General features: G+C 46.3%; 1 protein-coding gene across 1 annotated transcript in view; it reads left to right on the forward strand.

Annotated features, from left to right (window-relative positions):
* The window catches only part of TCTN2 (tectonic family member 2), a 161,519-nt gene that overhangs the window by 35,837 nt on the left and 101,507 nt on the right, over positions 1-24,175 (forward strand). Inside the window, exons 6-7 of the mRNA XM_069215013.1 lie at positions 11,256-11,452; positions 17,034-17,157. Coding sequence (XP_069071114.1) covers positions 11,256-11,452; positions 17,034-17,157 — 321 coding nt within the window. The remainder of the gene's footprint in view (positions 1-11,255; positions 11,453-17,033; positions 17,158-24,175) is intronic.

The raw sequence follows: 24,175 nt of genomic DNA on the forward strand, positions 1-24,175 counted from the left end.
TGTTTACATTGCTTTGTTGTCTTCCAGCCAAGCAGTTTATTTGTTTGGAAAGAGCTGCCTTATTCAAGAGCTTAACATGTCTTTTTCTTGTTATGTTCGAGCATGGTTTATACAATATTTCTTCACTTTGTCTAAACTGAAAAAACAACAGTACATTAATTACATTTGTTGAATGCTCATTGAAGCCATTTGTGTGTACAGACCATATAACAGACTATGTTGGTAGCAGTTCAACCGAGTGCTTTGTTCCTCTGAGGTCTGTGAACTAAGTACCATTTAGCTTGGCATTGTAACATGGATTGTTACACGAGCTAAAAAAGTAGTTTTTTTTTTTTTTTTTTTTTAGTGTTCAGCCACATCCATTTGTGACTTATCCCATTTCGGACTTATCCCATTTCCCAGTCACATAAAGTTCTCATGTAGGAGCCGGTGACGTTGATAGCCACATCCTTTATAATCTCTTTCTTGCCAGAGGATACTTTTAGAAGCATCCATTTCCACTTGTCAAATATGCTAGGTGTCTTGTTTATTCTAACATCCATCTGGTTTGCAAGTGAGATATGTTACCCTGGAATCACGATTAAACAGTAGCACCAGTTGTGAATCCATGGCAGTAGATCACCTAATGTAATATTTAGGCTTAGATCCTTTTTTTTAAATTAAGGATAAACACAAATACCACTATGGAATAAAACACGATGCACATAGAACTACAGGTACTACTTCTGTCATACAAAACATAACCCCATTATCAACATTTCTAAATGAAAAAGAAAAAAAATACTTTCAAACCAGGCCTAAGTGGATTGAAGAAGCAGAGGGGCCAATACAGGCCAGAAAAAGAAAGGTGAGTCCACGGCCACTGCCATTGGAGAAAGTAATATATGGTCTGCTCACTGATGACACAATCGCTCCACCTTGTGCGTTAAACCACCCCTGCCCCTACAGGATAGTCCCTACGCACACCATGCGGACCAGGAATGTTCATCCTCAACCCCACTGCTAGTAAAACAAACCTCAGAGGAACAGTTCAAGGCTTGTACTGCGACCCAGACAGGCTGACGACTCACGGATAAAACTAAGCACTAACCATGATAATCTATTTCTTGTGGGGAGATGAATGGTAGCTCTGACACCAAGAAAATCCATATAGCAGGGTCTGCACTGAGACGGTTACCACTGACACTGGTGCCACTTCTCTGACATATCCATCAAAGCAGCAGACCTACTGCTCGTCTGTTTTTCTCCTTTGCCAACTTCCTCGCCAGAGGTCTGCTGAGCAGCAAATAAAGGAGCTGAGGTTGGGAGTATGCGAGAAAAGCTGCTATCACAGTCTCCACCCAGCTCTGCCCCATTAGTATTTTTTTTTGTGGTCAGGCAAATTAAGAACAATGTGAGTATATGTTTTTCAATAGAGAACCCAATAAAACAGTAACAATATAAATTATATATCAGGGAAGATAGTAATCTGCTCCATGATGTACCTCTTGTGCCTCATATGAATATTGCTTTCCCTCTTTTTTAATGAACACCTCAAAAGGAGCCTGTTCAGTTCTCTAAGGCTGTGCCTCCTGTGCTGCACATCTTCTTAAATTGTGATAAAATGCTATTTGTTGTAGTAAGACACACACTTTAGAAAAAGCAATGTTCCTATGTTTTGAAAAAAATAACATCTGCGTCCCAGCTTCAAACATGGCTGTCTTATTCCACTGTTTATATTCAATATCTGTTGACCATTTGCCATCATGACTGTTTTTTTTTTGTCACCCATGTCAAACTGTGCTGTTCAGATCCTCCAGCCCTCCCAACCCCTGCCCCAGTTGCTTTTCTCTCAACTAATGATCCTTGCAGAAACATTACCCACATATATTACTTGGACTTGACCCAGTGTACTTGTTTAACAGAGGCATGGCTAAAGGATTCTTCCGCAAACAAAAACCATCCTGGCTATACCCTTAGGCACCAGGGCTGACTACATAAGCAATGCATCTTTCTGGAATCGACTGAATTCTGAAACTCAGAATGCCTACTTTTTCCCCTTAAGACTAGTCTTACTTTTATCTTCCCAGAGGCACTTATATATCATCATCATCATCACCTTCCAGCCCCCCACCCCTTCCCCTCTCCAGAACCAGTTTTGGTATGGAACTGGAGGGCAGTCTAGGCCCTTACATACTTAACATTGCCAAATTAACCATAATAGGATACTTTAATTTTCATCTGGATAATTTGGGAGACTTAGACTCGTTCACACTAATAGATTCATGAGATGCTCGAAATATGGAAAGTCACATCACCTGTTCACCTGACTTGCCACATTCTGGACCCTATTTTTAAGAACATAGAAGCGCTCTCCATAGGTGTTCCTATACCTCTAATCTGTACTGACCCTTTATTTGTCTCATTTCTATTACCTTCTCCCTGCCCCGAAGGCTTTCCAAGGCTATTCTCACTCCTCTGGCCTCCCGGCCTTAGTTCAGAGTTAAGCAAGAGAACCTTTTGGCTATACTAGAAGCAGCACCTTCATGACTCACTGACAACATTTTGTGCACTACAGAGAATGTAAATTACTGGATCTCGTCTACTCTTGATCTTACAGCCCCATCAAACATCCTATTGCCCAATGATTTTCTACCACATTGCGTGAAGCTAAGTAACACTGCATAACCTCAGAACAGGCCTGCAAGAAATCCTATATCCCCAATACAGTAATACAATAAATAGCTGCAGAGCTAAAATGGCTTATACACAAAGTTCACGTTTCCTATTATTCCTGTAGAAATTGATACTACCAAGAACTCTTCAAAACAAAATGCTTTTTATTGATAAAGATGTTTTAAAATCCAAGGCTTGCAGCAACTATATTGTGTAATTGCAGGAACTCTGTGATAACTAACACAACCTTCTTCCAGGTCAAAATCTCAAGTTCAGTCTGGTTTCGTGAAACAACTTTCCCTAAATTCTTTAGATATTTATGAACATTTGTGTCTCTCCAACCCTGCTCCCTCTTTCTCGACTTTTTACTGCTCTCCAATGAAATGAGTACATCTGTCCTCTTTTCTACAAAATTGGATTTGCCTTTAGACCCTTGCCCTTTTTATATCTAGTCCTAAGCAGAGGACATCTGACCTCCAATAGTCATTGAACTTTGTAATCTTTCTGTATCCACCACACAGGGGCCTTCCAGTGGGAAGTGCACAATGTTTCTGCTACTTCTAAAGAAGCCCACAACTGGCCCCAGTCCACATCTCCCTTCTTTTGCTGCCTTCTAGGATTTTAGAAAAAGAGGGCAACCTTGAACTCTTACATTTTTATAGAGATACAAAGTTTACTTAATTGTATACAATCAGGCTTTTGACCACATTACAGAAGAGAAACTGTGCTTCTATTGGTGCCTGAGAATTTCAGAGCCATCTTAGATCATAGTAACTCAGGCTGTCTGGTATACTCAACCTTTCTGTATCCTTTTATACCATCTCACACTATCCACATCAAGCATCCTTTTGAAAAAGATCTGTCTAAGGTCCTCAGTTTTTGAGTTTATTCATTTATAACACATAGTTTACTGTGCTTCTCTCTCCTTTCTATTCCACCTCATCTGCAGGAAACGTAGGTGCACCCAAGGATCTTCAGTTAGCCCACCACTATTTAATATCTACATTACTCCATTTTTCACTTTGTTTAGATCCTATGGGTTGGAAATTATGTCATATGCCAACAATACACAAATCGTGATATCTATTCCTGGTAGTTCCGCACTCACTAAAAATCACTTTTGTGATTCTGTGTCAACTGTGGCAATTTGGATGAGTACAAATTATCTCAAACTCTGTAATGACAAATTAGAAATTCTAATGTTTGGCAACCAATCCTTAATTTGGTCTTCTTCCTGGTGCCTATCTGTACTATGAACTCGCCCTGCACCAACCACTGCTGCAACAATCTTGGTTTTGATTTTGCTGGCAACCTTTCTCATTTGAGGTCAGTCCAGGTGAGGACACCTGCATTCTGATACTACACATATTTAGAAAGAGTATTCTTTTTTATTTTACCCACTGATTCTTGCAAAACAGTAACTCATTCCCTTATTAGTCATGCCTTGATTAAGCCCCGTCCCCCACCACCCTCACTTTCTCATCAGTTGCTGAGGTGCAAAATGCTTCAGCCAGCCTCATTTTAAATTGGCTACATCACTAATCAGTATTGACCGACTTCAAAAACCTATATTGCCTTCCCATCTGTAAGCCATCCATCTCAAAAACAATTTGCTTGGTCCACATAGCCTTAGAAAATTGTTGTTTCTCCTACTTAAAGAACAGATTCCAGAAACCTCCTGTAGCCCATTTCAAGACACCACTTAAAACGTGACAATGTTTATGAATCTAGCTTTGCTACACAATATTCTGATCTCTGTGCCAGGATGCCCTTTTTGGGTAACAATTTAGGCGTTTCAACAAACGTTAATAATTACTACAACAACAATAATAATAGGTTGATTGTATTACTATTAGAGAAAGGTACTAATTGTAGTCACTAGATCTGCAAGTGTGGCAACATTTTAAAGATTTTCTAAGGACTACAGGAATTAGCATACTCCGCATTGATCACTATAAGTATAGAATGGTTAGCGAGCATGTGCCCTAAGTGTTAACTATAATTTTCAATCTTTTTATTCAGTGAATCAACAATACTGGAAGCATACTGTAGCACTGACTCAAGTAAAGAGCCATAGATACAGCCTTTCCCCGGTAGATGAACGAAATATTACATCACAAACTGAACAATATTCATACTGTTGACCATCTTGGGTATATACAAGAAAAACAGGCATTTGCAATGCAACGGGTCTCGCATTTCCAAGTTAGAGCTCTTAGCAGTTGTAAACTCCCAACCGGATTATTCTTGCTTCATTAAATGGAAAAAAAATAGCAAGATCGCGCTGCTACAGTTTACTCGTAGTGAAACCTATCGGCAAAAGTGCAATTATCTACGTAACCAGCAAAAGTGCAATTAACTATGTAACAGGGTCGATGTCATGCAAAGCGCTCAACTTCTGCCAAGCGAGATCGGGCTGTGAGAAAAGATTAAGAAGTAGTCCACAGACCGGACGGAAAACAGCAAGCCTCATATGTTTTCAGTACCACCAGAAAAGGCATGACATATGCATGCCTTCCACTAATGAAAGGAAGCAGAATTTAAATGGCAAGCGAACCAATAAAAGACACTGATGTGTCATGGATGGGGCTCCGAGCCCTTTTCTAACTACTAAAGCGTCTCGCAAGTGATGCGCGTGCGACGCAGACTCAACCCTAAAAAGGGGAACATACAGAGACTGCATCAAAATCAGAACATCTCAAATACTACAAACCTAACATCAATTAATATTTGTGCTGTTTTCACATGATAAATCCCCAGGATGCACCTGACATTGTTCTTATACAGGATACTAAATCAGACAAGACAGGGCTGTTAAAGCATAGTAACTGACTGATATAAACAACATTTTTGGCCTCAACCCAGGTGTGCCACTCTCCTTTGGGGTGACGTTTTCTTTTATAAAGTAAAAAACATTTTTTTTTTACCCCTCAACTTACTTGTAGTCTGGCTGGACACCAAAGGGAAGCACCCATTCCCTGGGTGAGCAAATTTGTTTTCACAATCTTAATTGTATATCTTCTCACCAAGGTCTCTAGTCATAAGCTTGGGAAATTGTGGAACTTTGAGATCTTGAACTGCAGATTTTTCTTCTTCCCTGCAACTCTGAAAATAAGTTCACGTTGTTTAGAGAGAGAAAAGCGCATTTCTTGAAACTGTGCAAACTCTGGAGACTTTCTTCTGTTAACTATGTGTACCAAAAGTGGTTCTGTCCATTTAACCTGCCCGGATTTTTCAGTTTTAGATCACCTGAATTTAGACTGTTTACTGTGGGTGAGGCTCACAACTGGTGACTCACCCACAGCAAACGGACTGTACTTGTTAATCACCAATGTCCACCTTTTTAGATAAAGCCGCTGTGATGCAGCAAGAGTAAGGGGCACTTGGCTGGTTAAATGTGAGCATGTGTGCACACGTGAGGGCTGCACATGTAAGACTAACAGTGTGCGATGGCTCAGTATCTGCACATGCGTAGTCTGGTGCAGAGGGTTAAATATTGATCTGGGCAGGCCTTATAGTATTACTGGACACTGATAGGGAATGTCATTGTGGTTTACTGTCTTTTTGCAGTGATACTTTATTATATACATGGGAGTAATCTGCCTCCGAGTGCAGTTTTGCTTCCCTTTGGCCTACAAAGTCCAGTGAGGTATCGAAGTGTGGTGAAAGATATACACCAAGATCAAATCTGCAACTTCCAATGAGGTATCTGTACATCTTATGAGTCCTCCAGAATTGTCATATTTCTCTGACAAAGCTCAGGATCAGAGCCCAGTCCTTTTGTCACCCTTCTGGGCCAGGTTAATTACACTGCTCTCCAGCAGAAGGAACAAAGACCTCCCCACACAAAGGGAGCTATTTCCAGTGCCTCACTCAGCTTCTGAGGAGGAAGGGGTTGGGAAGAAAATCTAAAGCCATTAATTAGATGTCACATTGCAACAGGGTTGGGACAGACCAAGCCTACTAAACAAAGGAGGGAACCCAGACCCCTGGAGGGTGCTCCTCTTTGAGGTTATGGTGGGAAAGGCCCTGGCACTGATGTCAGCAAGGTGTGGAGCTGAGGCACCTCAAGAAGATGAGACCAGTAACTCCTGAGTTGCGCCATCTGGAATTGTCCCAACATGCTGTGCAGTGGGTTGGAACAGAAGTGGAAAGGTGATTTGACACCATAGGTTTGGCCAGGGGTGCCTGGCTTCTAGAACGTCCCACCCCCACTAAAAACTCTTGCACAAGGGGGAGAGAGTGCTTTTTGTTGGAGCTGGAGACTGGGACTGGACTGCAGCAGCCATGGGCAACTGGAAGGAGGAACCCCCCCGACGCCCTTTTGGACTAACAACTTTGACTACAGTTGACCCCAGGGCCAATGGATCTCACTCCAGGACCAGGGAAGCTGGTCTCCCTAGAGTCCTTAAGGACTAGTTGGGGGTAGAACTGGACTTTTGCACCTAGGAGAGAAGCACCAGAGGTTAATAAGGAGAATGGCTGGTGCAGGGAGCCAGTGGAGTCAATGGCACTAGCTCCCTTCAAAGTGTGCCACCAAAGATGCCAGGAGGCCTAAGGTAAAGGATTCAGGTGGCTAGGAAGTGGCACAGAAGCAACATGAGCCAAAGATTGTGAGAACCAGCCCAACGGGGCTCGACATATTGAAGGGAGAAGGAATTTACATTTAACACGCGTCTCCCCCAACCCAGTCCATCCGCCAACGAGGGCACAGAGTGCCTGGAGCTACGCTGCATGCCCAGTAAAACCCCTGGCCGGGCCAGTGCCTGGGTGTGGAGGCAAGAAGCCTTCTTATAAATTACTATCCCTCAGAGGAGGTGTCCGTGGGGCTCCCTCTTCAGAGCTCTGGAGGCCTGGGTACCCCAACCCCTGGGCCAGTTCATGTTCTGGGGGTCTGTGACCTAATCTTTGGTCCCTGGCCATCAAGCAATCATGGGAACGCTGTTGCGCCCCTAACCCCCTCCACTCCCCCCAAGAAAAGGAAGGAAGAGGAGCATCCCGCACTCTATGGAGTCAGGGTAGTGCTGCAGTGCACCCCCACCCATCCCTCATTCCCCCCCCCCCCCCTCCCACCCCCCAGTGGAAGTGGGCTGGTCCCCCACTCTCTGGTGCCTGACACCATGAAGACACTGTGCCCCCAGGAGCAGGGAGGGGAGAAGAGCTGTCTGCTTCTGTGGCAGCAAGGAAGAGGCTGCTTGGGCAGGTAACCAGCTGGAGGTGGGCTTCCCATGGTGTCCCCCAACTAAGGGAGCATGTGTGGTGCCTGGGTGGGACTAGGCACAACCAGGAAGAAAAGAAAAGAAAAGAAAAGGAAAAAGGAAAGCTACACGGCATCCACAAAAGAATGCACCCGGAGCTGCTAATTATTCATGCACGGTAGCAGGGGAGGGTGCCTAATAATGCACTGCGGGCTGTTTTCAGCCCAAAGGTTCAGCACCTTTAGCAAGAGATCATGTGGGAGGCTGCAGGAGAGCAGCACCTCTTCCCCCCGCCTCCTCCCCATAGAAAGTTACAAGAAGCACCAACCATACGTTAAAAGGGTTAGAGGAAGAACGACCACCCTAGACTTGACATGAAGTTTTAAGCATTCTCTAGGCTGAAGCTTTAGGTACACAACTGGTAGTGCAGCGTCCTTTGGGGCTGATTCTATGGCTGCAGTGTGTGGCCTAAGGCTGTTTCACAAAGGCACAGACAGATGCTTTATGTTTGAAAAATGCTTTATGTACAAATAATATTCACAGTTCTTTTAACGTGTATAGATAGCTGAGTTCTGGTTGCAATACCACCCTCCCCACTTTTTGCCTGGTTTTTAGATGCAACTTCGACCGAAGTGCACTGGGTTCTTGCTAGTGTTCAGTGCCAGTGTTCCTTCCCTAAAACAAGATACCGGGGGGCCAGATGTAAGAAGCGTTTTGCATGGCGCAAACTGCGAAAATTGCAGTTTGCGCCATGCAAAATGCGCATTGCGATGCACAATCCCATTTTGCGAGTCTGTTCCGACTCGCAAAATGGGAATGTGACTCGCAAATAGGAAGGGGTGTTCCCTTCCTATTTGCGACTCCCACCGCGATGCAGAATTGCTTTGTGACCACGAAAGCGGTCGCAAAGCAGTTCGCACTTAGCACCCACGTGAAGTGGGTGCTAACTCATTCGCAAAAGGGAAGGGGTCCCCATGGGACCCCTTCCCCTTTGTGAATGTCACAAAAAATATTTTTTCAGAGCAGGCAGTGGTCAAATGGACCACTGCCTACTCTGAAAAAACGAAACCAAATGGTTTAATTTTTTAGTTTGTATTGCAACTCGTTTTTCCTTTAAGGAAAACGTTGCCATACAAAAAAAAAAAAAAAAACTGCTTTATTGAAAAAGCAGTCACAGACCTGGAGGTCTGCAGTCTCTAGCAGGCCACCATCCCTGTGAGTGCAGGGAATCGCAAGGGGGTCGCAAATTGCGACCCACCTCATTAATATTAATGAGGTGGGTCTTTGCAACCCCCTCGCGATTCGCAGAAGGTGTCTGAAACACCATTCTGGATATGATTTTGCGAATCGGAAATTGCGAGTTGCACAGACTCGCAATTTCCGATTCACAAAATCCTTTCTTGCTACGTCTGGCCCCTAGTCACTAGATCCCCAAATGACCAGGCCCTTCAGCCCCTCTATATGTTCTTAGTAAATGGTACACCTGGTACCTAGAGCATGAGTACTTAAGAGGGCCCCTCAGAGTTGCAGCACAACTTGTGCCACTCTGAGGGACCCAGCACCAACCTTGTGCAGACTGCCATTGCAGGCTGCATGACAAGGTCCTCCCAAAAATGAAAACACGCCATGGCACACACTTTAAATACATGAGCTGGTCACTAGGTGTTCCCCAGCTACTTGATGGCTTTGAACCTAGGTATGTTTGGTATCAAACATCTCATATTAATAAACCCTCACCAAGTCCAGTGATGGATTTATTAATACATGTACCCATAGGGCCCCTTAGAGGTGTCCCCTGAAAAACCTACCAACTGCTGATGAGCTCACTGACCGGTTCTGGCCAGCCTGCCACCAACAGATGGGAATCTGGGGCCAGATGTAGCAAAGTATTTGCATGTCGCAAACGGCGTAAATCGCCGTTTGCGAGGTGCAAATGCCTCTTTGCTATGCAGAAATGCATATTGCGATTCGGTACCGACTCGCAATATGCATTTCCGACTCGCAAATAGGAAGGGGTGTTCCCTTCCTATTTGCGAGTCTGAGTGGTATGCAATACCATTTGCGACCGCGTACGCGGTCGCAAATGGCATCGCAGTTACCATCCACTTCAAGTGGATGGTAACCCACTCGCAAATTGGAAGGGGTCCCCATGGGACCCCTTCCAGTTTGTGACTGGACCCACAAATATTTTTTCAGGGCAGGGAGTGGTCCAAGGGACCACTCCCTGCCCTGAAAAAATACCGAAACTAAAGGTTTCGTTTTTTTTTTTTTAAGTGCAGCTCGTTTTCCTGTAAGGAAAACGGGCTACACTAAAAAAAAAAAAAAAAACTGCTTTATTTAAAAGCAGTCACGAACATGGAGGTCTGCTGACGACAGCAGGCCTCCATGTTTGCGAGTGCCTATACTCGCTATGGGCCGCAATTTGCGACCCACCTCATGAATATTCATGAGGTGGGTCATTGCGACCCCATAGCGAGTTGCAGTCGGTGTCTGAGACACCGTACTGCATACCAATTTGCGAGGTGCAAAGTGCGAGTCGCATGGACTCGCACTTTGCACCTCGCAAATTTTAAATTTGCTACATCTGGCCCCTGATCTCTTAGGGGGAGAGCCTCTGCTCTCGAGAGGTCAGACACAAAAGCCTGTCCGGTCTGGGGTGTTACTCACCCCTCCCTAAAGGATGACCTGCATTCCAAGGCAGGAGCTTCCAAGAAGCCCCCCGCCTTTGATATGCCGAATTGGCCTTCCTCAGAGGAAGATGCCAACCTCCCTGCCCCGTGGCCTATCTGGCCCCTGGACAGGCGGGAAAATTAGCTATGCAGGAAACGTGTCACACTTCCAGACTGGGAACACCCCTAAGGTAGCCAGCCTGAAGTGGACACCACTTTAGAAATTCTGCCATCTTGCGTATTGTAGAATTTAGGAACTCTAGTTAGGCTGATGCCCACTCCCCACAGGAAGTGGTCATCTAAGTGGTGAATGACCCCAAGAGTAAGTAGCCCATTGGCTACTACCCTTCACTCCCTGTGTGGGTACCTCGGCTGCAAAAAGCCCGTCAGTCTCTGAGTTAAGAAAACATAATCGGAAACATGTGGGGGAACTGACACAGAAACAGATTCCTGTGAAGTATGCCCCAAAAACATGGAATAAGGAGTGTTTCCACCCCTCCCAGAATTACCAACGCCCTCTTTATCGTTAACTTCAGTGTAAAGGGAACATAACCATCCTAACTCTGTCCAACTTTTAATCTGACCTGTGTCTCTCAACTTCCAGTGCGATTCATTAAAAAACGCTGGTCTTTTCCTTGTATTTTAGTGATGATCATATTAGGGCATTGTGAAGAAGTATTGTAAACATAGAAGTAAATATGTACTGAAACAACTGCTTCTTTTTTTCTTTTAGGAATGCAAAAATTTATCGAGGTTGTTCAATGGATTCTGCTACGCTGGAGTTTTTGGTGGGAACGTAACTCCATCGTTTGACCAGCTGTGCACTGTTCAGACTGACAACAACTCTCCTGATTGGTTCCCCTTCTTGTGTGTACAGTCCACTTTGGAAAACTCTCCTTTTTTGGGTTATTTCTATCAAGGTTCTACAGTGTAAGTTTAAAACTGTCCAACATCTGTAGAGAATCGCACATTTATGTTCTGAGATATAAGAATTTTGTCTCATGCTGTAAGGCTCTGAAATTATTATCTAGCTAATCCATGCAATGTATCGCAATGGTTTCTAGCTTAATCCATGTTGTGTATCATGATGATTTCAAGGTGTTCAGCAGGAGAAACAAAGCTTCCACTGAAGAGTAGTGCAGGCTTCAGCCTTCGAGATACTTTGCCATCATTTTACCTGTTAGATCTGTCAGCTCTTGGTGTGGTTCACCCTTTCTCTTTGGCTTCTGACCTTCTGTTTTTGATCCTATGCGGAATTTAGTTTTAGTTGGCTTTAGTACTCTGGGCACTTAATCACTGCTGACCAGTGCTAAAGTGCAAGTGCTCTCTATACGGTATTGGTTTATCCATGATTGGCATGTTTGATTTACTAGTAAGTCCCTAGTATACAGGGAGTGCAGAATTATTAGGCAAGTTGTATTTTTGAGGATTAATTTTATTATTGAACAACAACCATGTTCTCAATGAACCCAAAAAACTCATTAATATCAAAGCTGAATATTTTTGGAAGTAGTTTTTAGTTTGTTTTTAGTTTTAGCTATGTTAGGGGGATATCTGTGTGTGCAGGTGACTATTACTGTGCATAATTATTAGGCAACTTAACAAAAAAAAAATATATACCCATTTCAATTATTTATTATTACCAGTGAAACCAATATAACATCTCAACATTCACAAATATACATTTCTGACATTCAAAAACAAAACAAAAACAAATCAGTGACCAATATAGCCACCTTTCTTTGCAAGGACACTCAAAAGCCTGCCATCCATGGATTCTGTCAGTGTTTTGATCTGTTCACCATCAACATTGCGTGCAGCAGCAACCACAGCCTCCCAGACACTGTTCAGAGAGGTGTACTGTTTTCCCTCCTTGTAAATCTCACATTTGATGATGGACCACAGGTTCTCAATGGGGTTCAGATCAGGTGAACAAGGAGGCCATGTCATTAGATTTCCTTCTTTTATACCCTTTCTTGCCAGCCACGCTGTGGAGTACTTGGACGCGTGTGATGGAGCATTGTCCTGCATGAAAATCATGTTTTTCTTGAAGGATGCAGACTTCTTCCTGTACCACTGCTTGAAGAAGGTGTCTTCCAGGAACTGGCAGTAGGACTGGGAGTTGAGCTTGACTCCATCCTCAACCCGAAAAGGCCCCACAAGCTCATCTTTGATGATACCAGCCCAAACCGGTACTCCACCTCCACCTTGCTGGCGTCTGAGTCGGACTGGAGCTCTCTGCCCTTTACCAATCCAGCCACGGGCCCATCCATCTGGCCCATCAAGACTCACTCTCATTTCATCAGTCCATAAAACCTTAGAAAAATCAGTCTTGAGATATTTCTTGGCCCAGTCTTGACGTTTCAGCTTGTGTGTCTTGTTCAGTGGTGGTCGTCTTTCAGCCTTTCTTACCTTGGCCATGTCTCTGAGTATTGCACACCTTGTGCTTTTGGGCACTCCAGTGATGTTGCAGCTCTGAAATATGGCCAAACTGGTGGCAAGTGGCATCGTGGCAGCTGCACGCTTGACTTTTCTCAGTTCATGGGCAGTTATTTTGCGCCTTGGTTTTTCCACACGCTTCTTGCGACCCTGTTGACTATTTTGAATGAAACGCTTGATTGTTCGATGATCACGCTTCAGAAGCTTTGCAATTTTAAGAGTGCTGCATCCCTCTGCAAGATATCTCACTATTTTTGACTTTTCTGAGCCTGTCAAGTCCTTCTTTTGACCCATTTTGCCAAAGGAAAGGAAGTTGCCTAATAATTATGCACACCTGATATAGGGTGTTGATGTCATTAGACCACACCCCTTCTCATTACAGAGATGCACATCACCTAATATGCTTAATTGGTAGTAGGCTTTCGAGCCTATACAGCTTGGAGTAAGACAACATGCATAAAGAGGATGATGTGGTCAAAATACTCATTTGCCTAATAATTCTGCACTCCCTGTAGTGCACCATGTGTGCCCAGGGCCTGTAAACCAAATGCTAATAGTGGGCCTGCAACACTGATTGTGCCACCCACATGAGTAGTCTGGTAAACATGTCTCAGACCTTACACTGCAGCGTCTGTATGGGAAGTTTTAAACTGCCATTTTGACCTGGCAAGCACACCCACTTGCCAAGCCCAAACCTTCCCTTTTATTACATGTAAGTCACCCCTAAGGAAGGCCAAAGGTAGCCCCATGGGCAGGATGCAGTGTGTTTAAAAGGTAGGACATGAACTGGTGTGGTTTACATGTCCTGATAGTGAAATACTGCTAAATTCAGTTTCCTCTATTGCAAGGACTAGAAATATCTTAAGTGTAATTTCCCATTGGGTGCAGATAGAGATATGGAGTTTGGGGGTCTCTAAACTCCAATTTAAAAATACATCTGTTGATGGAGTTGTTTTTTAAATTGTAGTTTGAAAATGGCACTTAGAAAGTGGGCATTTTCTTGCTTAACCATTCTGTGCCTCTGCTTATCCATGGAATACACGTCTGGGTCAGGATGGCAGTTCGGCTGTTTGTGAATTCACTCTAGACAGTCACACAAAGGGAGCTGAGGTGTGCCCTGCATATCCTGATGGGTCTTCCGGGGCTAGAGTGGTGAGCGGAGGTGCCACTTGAATAGGGCTGTGCCTGTCCTTATACAAAGCAGTCTCCAACCCTTGGAGTGTGTCTGGGGCCAGGGCAGGAAAAGCAGGGTCTTGTGCACTACAAAAGACTTCTTTTTGAAGTTTGCCTACTTCAAAGACAGAAATGGTTATAAGTACTGGACCTCTGACCCCACAAAGTTAGAATCCTTCAGGACTGAGGACATTCTGCCAGGAAAAGGAGCTGGATGCTGTTGGAGGGACTGCCACTGTGCCTGTTGCTTTGCTGTGCTGGCTTGCTGCTTCTGTCCTGGGAGTGAAAGGACTGGACTTTGCTTTCTACATCCTGCTTTTGAAGGTTCTTCAAAGGTTTGAACTGAGCTTACCACCTGTTAAGAAGTCCCCGGGACATCAAAGACCTCATCTGCCAGCACCTGGGTTCTCTTTCTGAGAGTCCTGACTTGCCAAGTCGTACTAAATCCAGTTCCTGGGCCCTTGGGAGTCAGGTATGGTGTAACCGAGAAGAATCAAGCACATTGACTCCAGAGCGATTTTGGAACCGTCCTGAGTGCTGTGTCACGACATCCGTGACACCCGACTCCGCTACAGCACCTGTGGTGTGATTGCGACACCGAGAAATCGATGCCCCGCTTCTTAGCCTGCTGAATTCATTAACCGGATCGGAAGGAACCGTTCCTTACCTCCCCTGCTTCGCTGTAAGGAACCAATGCCTCACCTCCCTGATAGTACTGACACTGCACTGGCTCTCGCGGCGCCTCACCTCCCAGACTTCGTTCACCGTCTTTGTTTCCTCATTTTCAAGGTACTGTACCTGAGGTTCGTGCGACTCCGTGACTGGGCCGCACACCCTCGCAAGTGGCGTCAGACTGGTGGAAACGACTCTTTCAAGACTTCGTGATAGTCCCAGTTGGAGCTATTGTGTTTCTAAGCACTACACTAAGATTACATCTTTAAACATTCGTATCTTTGCATGTGTATGTTGGATTGTTGTCATTTTAGTCTTCCTGTATTCAGATAAATATTGGCTATTTGTCTAAACTGGTGTGGAGTACTTTTGTCTTTTTTTCCATGTGTTACTGTGTATGTGTGTACAAATACTTTACACATTGCCTCTGAGATAAGCCTGACTGCGGCTAAGTGTATCATGACTTGCTTTATTCCAGAACAATGTGGTGCCCAAACAAGGTATACACTAGAGTCTCGGTGCAAGTCATCTCACAGTTCAGAATTTGTGGAGGAGAGCTGCATGTCCTTCACAAGGTCAATTCTGCATGTGGAAGTATCACCTTAACATTAACACATTTTACTACTCCTCCAAAATTTGTGCTTTGGTTGTTGTGGATTTTCACACTGGTTTGGCAAGGTGCATCTGGAAAGTAGAATGCCAACATGATGAACAGCTCTACAACTGCATCTAAATCTGCACATTCAAATCGGGCCATCCTCATACATGTTACATGGTACTGCAAAGATGGGAAAGTGCACTAGTATTTTCTATTATCTCAGGGGATGTGAAAAGAAGGAAAGAAGTTTGAAGGAAACTAACTTTTATAGACAAATGAAAAAATATATTTAATTCCCTAACTTGATTCATGTGGAATCACTGCAGTGCAGTCACCCTCCATGCATAAAGCCTTGATTCTGAGTGTGTTGTAGGCGTAGGCTCTTTTTCGCCCCTGATAACATTGAACACCATTGGGTTTGGAATTTATCAGGTGTGATAAATGACACCTATTACAAGTTTTCGGGCAATAAAATTCTGATTTTGGTACTTAACGCACCAAAACCCGCATGCTATATTAAATACCATATTTAGTTTTCCTGCTGAATTTCGGTAGGTTTGACCTTCGGAAATCTAACGAAGGGTTGAAGTATTTAACACACTTAGGAATTATCAGCTTTGGTGAATATCACCAAACTCAGTAGTCTGCTAGAGGGTCAGTAATCTCCCACCAACTCAGAATTAGGGCCATAATGGGAGGAAAAATAGGCAATTTCCAGAAATGTATGTGAAAGGCATAGATTACAAGTGTTTGTTTAGTATCTCTTAGGGAATGGTCCTGAGTCTGTTCTTTGTGAGTCAAGGCCAATTTAAGACTAGAAACACAACTTCAGATTATTTTAACACAGCATGGTCCGTGTGAGGCACCAATTACTGATAGTCCTTCTAGGAACTACATGATATCTTCATAGATCACAATTTGGGACCCGTCATAAAATGGTATGAATTATAATGGAGCACTAACTGGTGGCAAAAATCTGGATAGCTGCCCCCATTGATAACAAAAGAATCGTCGGATTGCTTCCAGAGGAACCAGATGGAAGTTTTTATTTCCCATCTGAGTTTGTTTTACTTACCTAATTTGTACAGTGTGGTTATTTGTATATATGCCCCTTTGCCTGGGTGTATTGATGCATGGTAGTGTTGATCTTCAGTTTATATATTTGGCTCAAGTTATAACATTGACGGGAAGGTTAATTGACCCTTCACATAAACTTGTATTCCTTGAATGAATGTGACTGCTTTGCTGTACAAAAATCTTGTTTACTACTCTTATGCCAGCATCTTACTCCTCTCCCACTCCTTAGCGAGTTCGTTTTCTGTCCAGTCTATAGATCTCCTGTTTTTTGCCATGACAAAGCTCCATCAGTAATATATTTTGCTATGTTTTGAAACCTAATACAACATGTTTTTAAATATTAGAGATGTTTTCTTTAATTTGTGTTTTTTTGTGTGTGAAATGTTTTGTGTATTCTGCAGTGTTCAATGCTTGTGCAGAGTTTGTAATAACCTGCTGTATGCTTCCTTTTCTTTTATTGATTCTGCTTGAGCAGTATTGCTTCTTGAAGTAACTACATTTTGGTATGCACTTTATTTAGTTTACAATTACCTATACTGTATGTGTTTGCAGATCTCCTTCACAGCTTTCCTCATTTAAGGCTCCTTTCCAAGCGAACATACAAGAATCCACTGTTGGCTATAGACAAGGAGACCCAATTTTAACGGACACCAATGAGTATTTTACAATTCCACAGGTGATAGTTTTTGTTTCTAATTAATACTCTATATGCAAGTCATATTATTTGCTGCTTCCTTCTTGTTTGATAAAATGTGTTTCTTTCTGATTACCACCTATGTATCTTGCTTCAGTTGGTCTTTAACAAACTTCCATCCTTTGGTCACTTAAAAGTTGTTGTCAGAGTAGCTTACCTTGCTGTCTTACATAGTATGTTCTTGCACGCTCCTACAGAAATGCTATATGGTTTCCTTCAAGATCATCATCAAGAAGCATGTGGTTTGGTTCTGAAAATTCAGTGGGTCGTAAGAAAGGTCCCCTTGAAGCATAACTGCAGTAATGCACACTTTGGAGGGTATATTGATGTTGTACCGCACTTGCTAGCTTCATCCGCAGCAGGATTTTGATGGCTGTCTCTGGAAGTGGGGAGATCACTGGGAGGCTAAGATACCCTGCTAAGTGTCCACTGGAAAGGAATTAAAGCTCCATGTATGACTTATAAGAACTTCACTGAGCTTCGTCCATTACAGGTATATAGCCGTCTTCTAGCCGTATTGCTGAAATTTGAAATCTGGCCTAAAGTCATATGTTACTTTGCAAATCACTTTAGGTCTGTCCCTCGTATTGTAAAAATATGTAAAGCTCCATAATATGCTAATACAAGCAATTGCATGTTCCCATCACTCGTCATCCCTCCAGCACATCCTGTTTTCTGAATTATGTCTCTACTGGTCAACACTCACGGAAGACGTGCTCTATGTATGCTGCGTGTACCTCATGCTTGAGTTGCTTTTCTATAATTATATTCTCAAAAACAGCGTTCCCTGCTTCTTGGAGCTAATCTGCCCTACACTAACTTCTAAAAAATAAATAAAATAATTTAAGCCAACTAAATTGGCAATCCTTGCATAATGATGTTTAGACCTCAAGATTGATCTTCTCCGAAAGAGATTATAAAAAGGGTACCATCCTCTGGTTTCATGAGACTTTGTTGGTGTTATTTCAAATTTTGCTTGCAGTATTTAACTAGAAAGTGAGTTTTAGAGTTTTGTTTGCATTTGAAACTGTGAGCTTAATGTGTCTGGTAAAATGCACAGGACTTGGAACATAGTGTTCGTCCTCTCACCCACGGGAACACTTTGGGGGTCATTCTGACCTCGGCGGTAAAAGGCTCTTACCGCCGGTCAGAAGACCGCCATAACACCGCCGCGGCCGCGGGAAACCGCCACGGTCATTCTGACCCGCAACAGGCAAACCGCCAAAAACCCGACATTCACAAAAGTCCGCCACACCAACGGCCAGCGAAAAACTGGCGATGACCCAAACCTCCACCGTCACGCCAACAGAAATACGCCCATTCCATTCCGACCCACGAATCCACGCGGCGGTCTTTCAACCGCGGTATTCCATTGCCGGTACACACCGCCGCGGTCAAAATACACACACAGCTCCAAAACACTGCCACATTGGACATTTTGAAATACACACACCTGATACACATACAAACACCACTCCCTCACACCCAACACAATATAAAACACACCCCCACATCACCCACAAACCCCTACGACCACCATTTATTGACTAAGGCCAGAGAGAGACACCACCAGCTAGTACAGAGCATTCACAGGCACATAACACCATCACTCACACAACATCCACGCACAAAACACCACACACCACCACACTCACCACACTCATCACCACAAACACCACCCCACACCTCATCCACACCACCCCATGGCACCCCAAAGACACCCCAGGTTTTCAGACGCTGAACTCAGGGTCATGGTGGAGGAAATAGTTCGGGTAGAGCCCCAGCTCTTCGGGACACAGGTGCAGCACACCACCATTGCCAGGAAGATGGAGCTATGGCAAAGAATAGTGGACAGGGTCAGCGCTGTGGGTCAGCATCCACGAAATCGGGACGACATCAGGAAGCGGTTGAACGACCTACGGGGGAAGGTGCGTTCCATGGTATCCAGACACAACATCGCGGTGCAGAAGACTGGCGGCGGACCCCCACCTCAACCCCCAGAATTTACAACATGGGAGGAACAGGTCTTGGCGATCCTGCATCCTGAGGGCCTCGCAGGAGTAGGCAGAGGAATGGACTCTGGTAAGTCTAATCTCAACTACTTCATCCCCCCCCCCCACCCACCGGCATGCCAAATCATACCCCCACCCTCCCCCCACACCCCCATCACACATCCTCCTTGCTAATGTCTCACCATCACAACCCACCCATCCCAACACCAAGCCCTGCATGCGACCACAAACCGTGGACACCCATCACCTAAGCATGCCCACTGCACATACCCATCCCCCCCAAACCACCGTCACAACAGCCCCCACAAGGGAATGCCAGCACTGGGGTACACGGGCAGCCACCCATTGCACGCTATGGCACACACAGAAGCAATAACCATACTCTTATACCCCGGCAGGACCCGAACGCCACAACACCGCCCAGGAGGGTCCAGAAATGTCCATTCCAACCCCAGAAGAGGCCCACAGTGATGACAGCAGCTCTGTCTCCCTGGACCCAGATGACCAGCCCGGCCCATCGGGGACCTCGGGACAGTCGGTTCCCCTCAGACAGCCACAGGCCACAGCAGACCTACCCCCCTCTGGGAACACCAGCACAGTACAGCACCCACCCAGCGGGCCCATGCCTCTGTCTCCAGGACACGTCAAGCAGCGCTGTGTCCACCACTACAGGGCACCCAGGTTAACCCACCACCCCAACAACAACAGGGACCTGGGGGCAGTGGTAGTGGGCACACGGTCCAGGGGACAGAGGCCCAGGGAAACAGGGGAACTGGGAGGGCTACTGTGCAACAGGGGGGGGACAGGCCCAGGGAACCTTTCCTCCATCATTGGAGCATACCACCACTCCCAGGAGACGATGGTGACGGTCCTGGCCAGGTTCCAGGAGATCCAGGTACTGCAGGAGGAACAGTTTATGGGGTTCAGGGAAGAACTCAGAAACATCAGTTCCGCAATGGGCACCATCGTTGTGGCTCTCAATCAGATTGTCAGCACATTGCAGGACCATGTGGCACCACAAAGGGCCCCTGTCACTAGCATGGACCAAGAACAGGCTACCACCTCCGCCGGCGCTAGTGGACAGGAGGCCCTGACACAAGAACAACAGGCCACCAGAACCCCACCCCCTGCAGAAGGAGAACCACCCCGCAAGCGGGGCCTGAGATCTAGGAAGAAGACAGAGTAAGATGCCAAGACCCCAAGACCCCCGCCAGGAAAGGATACCCCATGATTGTCATCCCACTGTCCAACATTGTCACCCTGTCCAACCTTAAACTGCCCCTGCTCCACCTTCCACAGGCATATGGACAATGCACCTGTGAGACTGAAAATATGGACTCTGCCATGGACATTCCTCCACCATCACCCATCACCGAATTGCAACCATTACCCAAAATTGAGCACTTTAATAAACACACTTATTGCACAAAAATAATCTGGAGTCTGCCTGTATTTTTGAACAAATGTATTACACAGAACCGTGCCAAAATGTCCAGTTACATTGTGATAACAACATACCACTGTCACACAGCTGTAGTCCATGGGGAAACAAAGCAGAGGTCACGGAGTGGGGCCCACATCTCTGAAATTGGAAGGGAAAGTCACAACTCAGTTAAAATACACTGGGGGGAAACTCAGACAGTAGAGAGTCAGGAGACTTTAAGTAAATGTAAAATGCCGGTGTTGATTCTTACCTGTATGTCATTGAAAATACTGCTGTATTACTCTGTCCCTGTTGTCTGTGTCGTCCTCTTCGTCTTCCTCCTCTTCACTCTCCGCAGGCTCCACAGCTGCCACAACACCACCATCTGGACCATCCTCCTGCAGGAAAGGCACCTGGCGTCGCAAAGCCAGGTTGTGAAGCATACAGCAGGCCACGATGATATGGCACACCTTCTTTGGTGAGTACATTAGGGATCCACCTGTCATATGGAGGCACCTAAACCTGGCCTTCAGGAGGCCGAAGGTCCGCTCGATCACCCTCCTAGTACGCCCAAGGGCCTCATTGTACCGTTCCTCTGCCCTGGTCCTGGGATTCCTCACTGGGGTCAATAGCCAGGACAGGTTGGGGTAACCAGAGTCACCAATTAGCCACACACGGTGTCTCTGAAGTAGTTCCATCACGTAAGGGATGCTGCTATTTCGCATGATGTACGCGTCATGCACTGACCCAGGGAACTTGGCATTTACATGGGAGATGTACTGGTCAGCCAAATAGACCACCTGGACATTCATGGAATGATAACTTTTTCTGTTCCTGTACACCTGTTCACTCGTGCTGGGGGGGACCAAAGCAACATGTGTCCCATCAGTTGCACCAATGATGTTGGGAATATGTCCAAGCGCATAGAAATCACCCTTCACTGTAGCCAAATCGCCCACCTCAGGGAAAACAATGTAGCTCCGCATGTATTTCAGCAGGGCAGACAACACTCTGGACAACACTCTGGACAACACCTTGGAAAACATAGGCTGAGACCTCCCTGATGAAATGGCCACTGTTGTTTGAAATGACCCACTTGCCAGAAAATGGAGTAGTGACAGAACCTGCACTAGAGGGGGGATCCCTGTGGGTTGGTGGATGGGTGACATCAGGTCTGGCTCCAGCTGGGCACACAGTTCCTGTATAGTGGCTCTGTCAAGCCTGTATGTCAGTATGACATGTCTTTCTTCCATTGTCGACAGGTCCACCAGCGGTCTGTACACGGGAAGAATTCTCCATCTCCTCGCAAGTCCCAGCGGACGGTGCCTAGGAAGGACAACATGGAGCACAGAGTCAATCAACCCACAGGTACGTTTCCACAGCTTGCACAGTACACGATTCTCAATGCATTGAATGGCTTGTATGAGTGTTGATGCAAGGCCTAGGCATGTGTGACGCAGTAGAAATTAAGATATGGGGGCCCTTGAAATGGCGGCTGCCTGCCCTGTGAAGTGCGACAGTGGGATGTGAGGTCAATGCGCTAGCGTGGCACACCGTGGCGGTAGGCGGTCGAAGACCGCGGCACAAAGCCGCATTGGTTAACATTGAACCCTATGGGTTTCAGGAGCCAATGACGATGTCGATGTACGCTGGCGGTCGCGGTACGCACCGCCGCGGGCGTGACCGCCATTTTCTATCTGCTTAATCACTCGATACCTGATCATCCACAGGAGAGGACCTATACTGCAAGTGCTGCTGTGACCTCGGTCTGGAAGAGACAATGGCTGCTGCGACTGGGGAAAGGGCCCCTGCCTTCACTTCTGAAGAATTGGAGAAACTCGTGGATGGGGTCCTCCCACAGTATGCGCTACTCTACGGTCCTCCAGACCAACAGGTAAGTACACTGGGAGCATGCTTTGTGGGCAATGCCTGGGTTGAGTGCGGTGAATGAAAGATGGTGGGGAGGGGAGCGAATGAGGCATGCATCAAACGACAGATGAGAGCATGTGCCACATGGCAAGGGTGGGGATGGGGGGGCCACTCACATCGAGCATGCAGAAGGTGATGATTTTTTATTTTCTCCCCCTGTACATGTCACATGTCCACAACAGACGGGGCACCCACTGCCGGAAGAGGTGGGAGGACATCCGCCGCGGGAGCAGGAAGACCGCGGAGGCTCTGCTGGGGATGGCCTCCCAACGTAGGAGGGGTGCCAGTCGTACTTTGACCCCCCTGATGTCCCGGATCCTGGCGGTGGCCTACCCCGATTTGGATGGGCGCGTGAGGATATCACAGCAGACACAAGGGGGTGAGTACAAGCACATTCTGCTGATTTTGCGCACATTGGAGGTGTCTGGGTGGGGGAGGAGGGCTGTGGGTATCCCTAGGCCAGGGTGATTTCTGTAGGCTAGGCCCCTCCGTTAGGCATGGCCCTGTGCCCCCGCCCCCCACCTCTGTAGGTTGCCAAGTACAGCTATTCATGGCCCTGTGTCACCTATGTGTGGAGTTGTCGTCCATAGGCTTGTAGGCCATATCCCAAGGATTGAATAGTGTACCCCAAGTGTGCGGCGTAGTGCAGGGGGCTTCTGTGTCTGTCCTCTCCGCCAACGGTGTCGCCAATGCATGCACTCAACATGTCTTTGTTTCTCCACCCCCCCCCCTTTTTTGGTGGTCTTCCTGTTCATGTGTGCATTAACATCATCAGGCGGAGGAGAAGTGGCATCAGAGCACGAGGGAGCTGCATCTCACATGGCCATGCAACTGACTCGGATTTCACCAGTGAGACGGAGGGCGAGGGGAGCTCCACAGCGGGGACACGTGGTGACACCAGCGACACAGACACGTCCTCGGAAGGGAGCTCCCTTGTGGTGGCGGCAACATCCGTGCCCACCGCAACAACAGGTACAGCCGCCACCCAGCGCACCAGCTCCGCCCTCCCAGCAGCCCCTCAGCTTTCGCCCCGTGCCCGCTCACCCAGGAAGGTGGGCATCTCCTTCGCCCCAGGCACCTCAGGCCCTGCCCCAGTTACCCCTGCTGCCCTCAGTGAGGTCACTGAGGACGCTCATTGTTGGGCAGTCTACCCTTTTGAATGCCATCCAGGGTGTAGAAAGGGAGGTGCACCGGAGTAATGCATACCTGGAGGGCATTCATTCGGGTCAGGCTGCCCATCAGTGATCGTTCAATGCACTGGCCTCAGCACTGACTGCAGCCATTGTCCCTGTCTCCTGCCTCCCTCCTCCAACTTCCTCAACCCAGTCCCACTCCCCTGTACCTCTGCCTATCCCAGACACACCTACAGACCAGCCTGCACACACCTCAACACCCAAGGGAAGCTCATCCAGACATAAGCACCACACATCACACAAGCATTCACCCAAGCAACATCCACATGCAGACATGCCAACAGCCACTGCCTCCTCTGTGTCCCCCTCCTCCTCGTCTCCCTCCTCCTCGTCTCCCTCCTCCCTTCCTGTGACGTCTCCACTCACACTTGCATGCACAACATCTTCAGCCACTACATCCATCACCAGCACACCCACCAGAACACTCCGCACACGTGCAGTCA

Source organism: Pleurodeles waltl, chromosome 11 (assembly GCF_031143425.1).
Source record: "Pleurodeles waltl isolate 20211129_DDA chromosome 11, aPleWal1.hap1.20221129, whole genome shotgun sequence".
NCBI classification, from domain to species: domain Eukaryota; kingdom Metazoa; phylum Chordata; class Amphibia; order Caudata; family Salamandridae; genus Pleurodeles; species Pleurodeles waltl.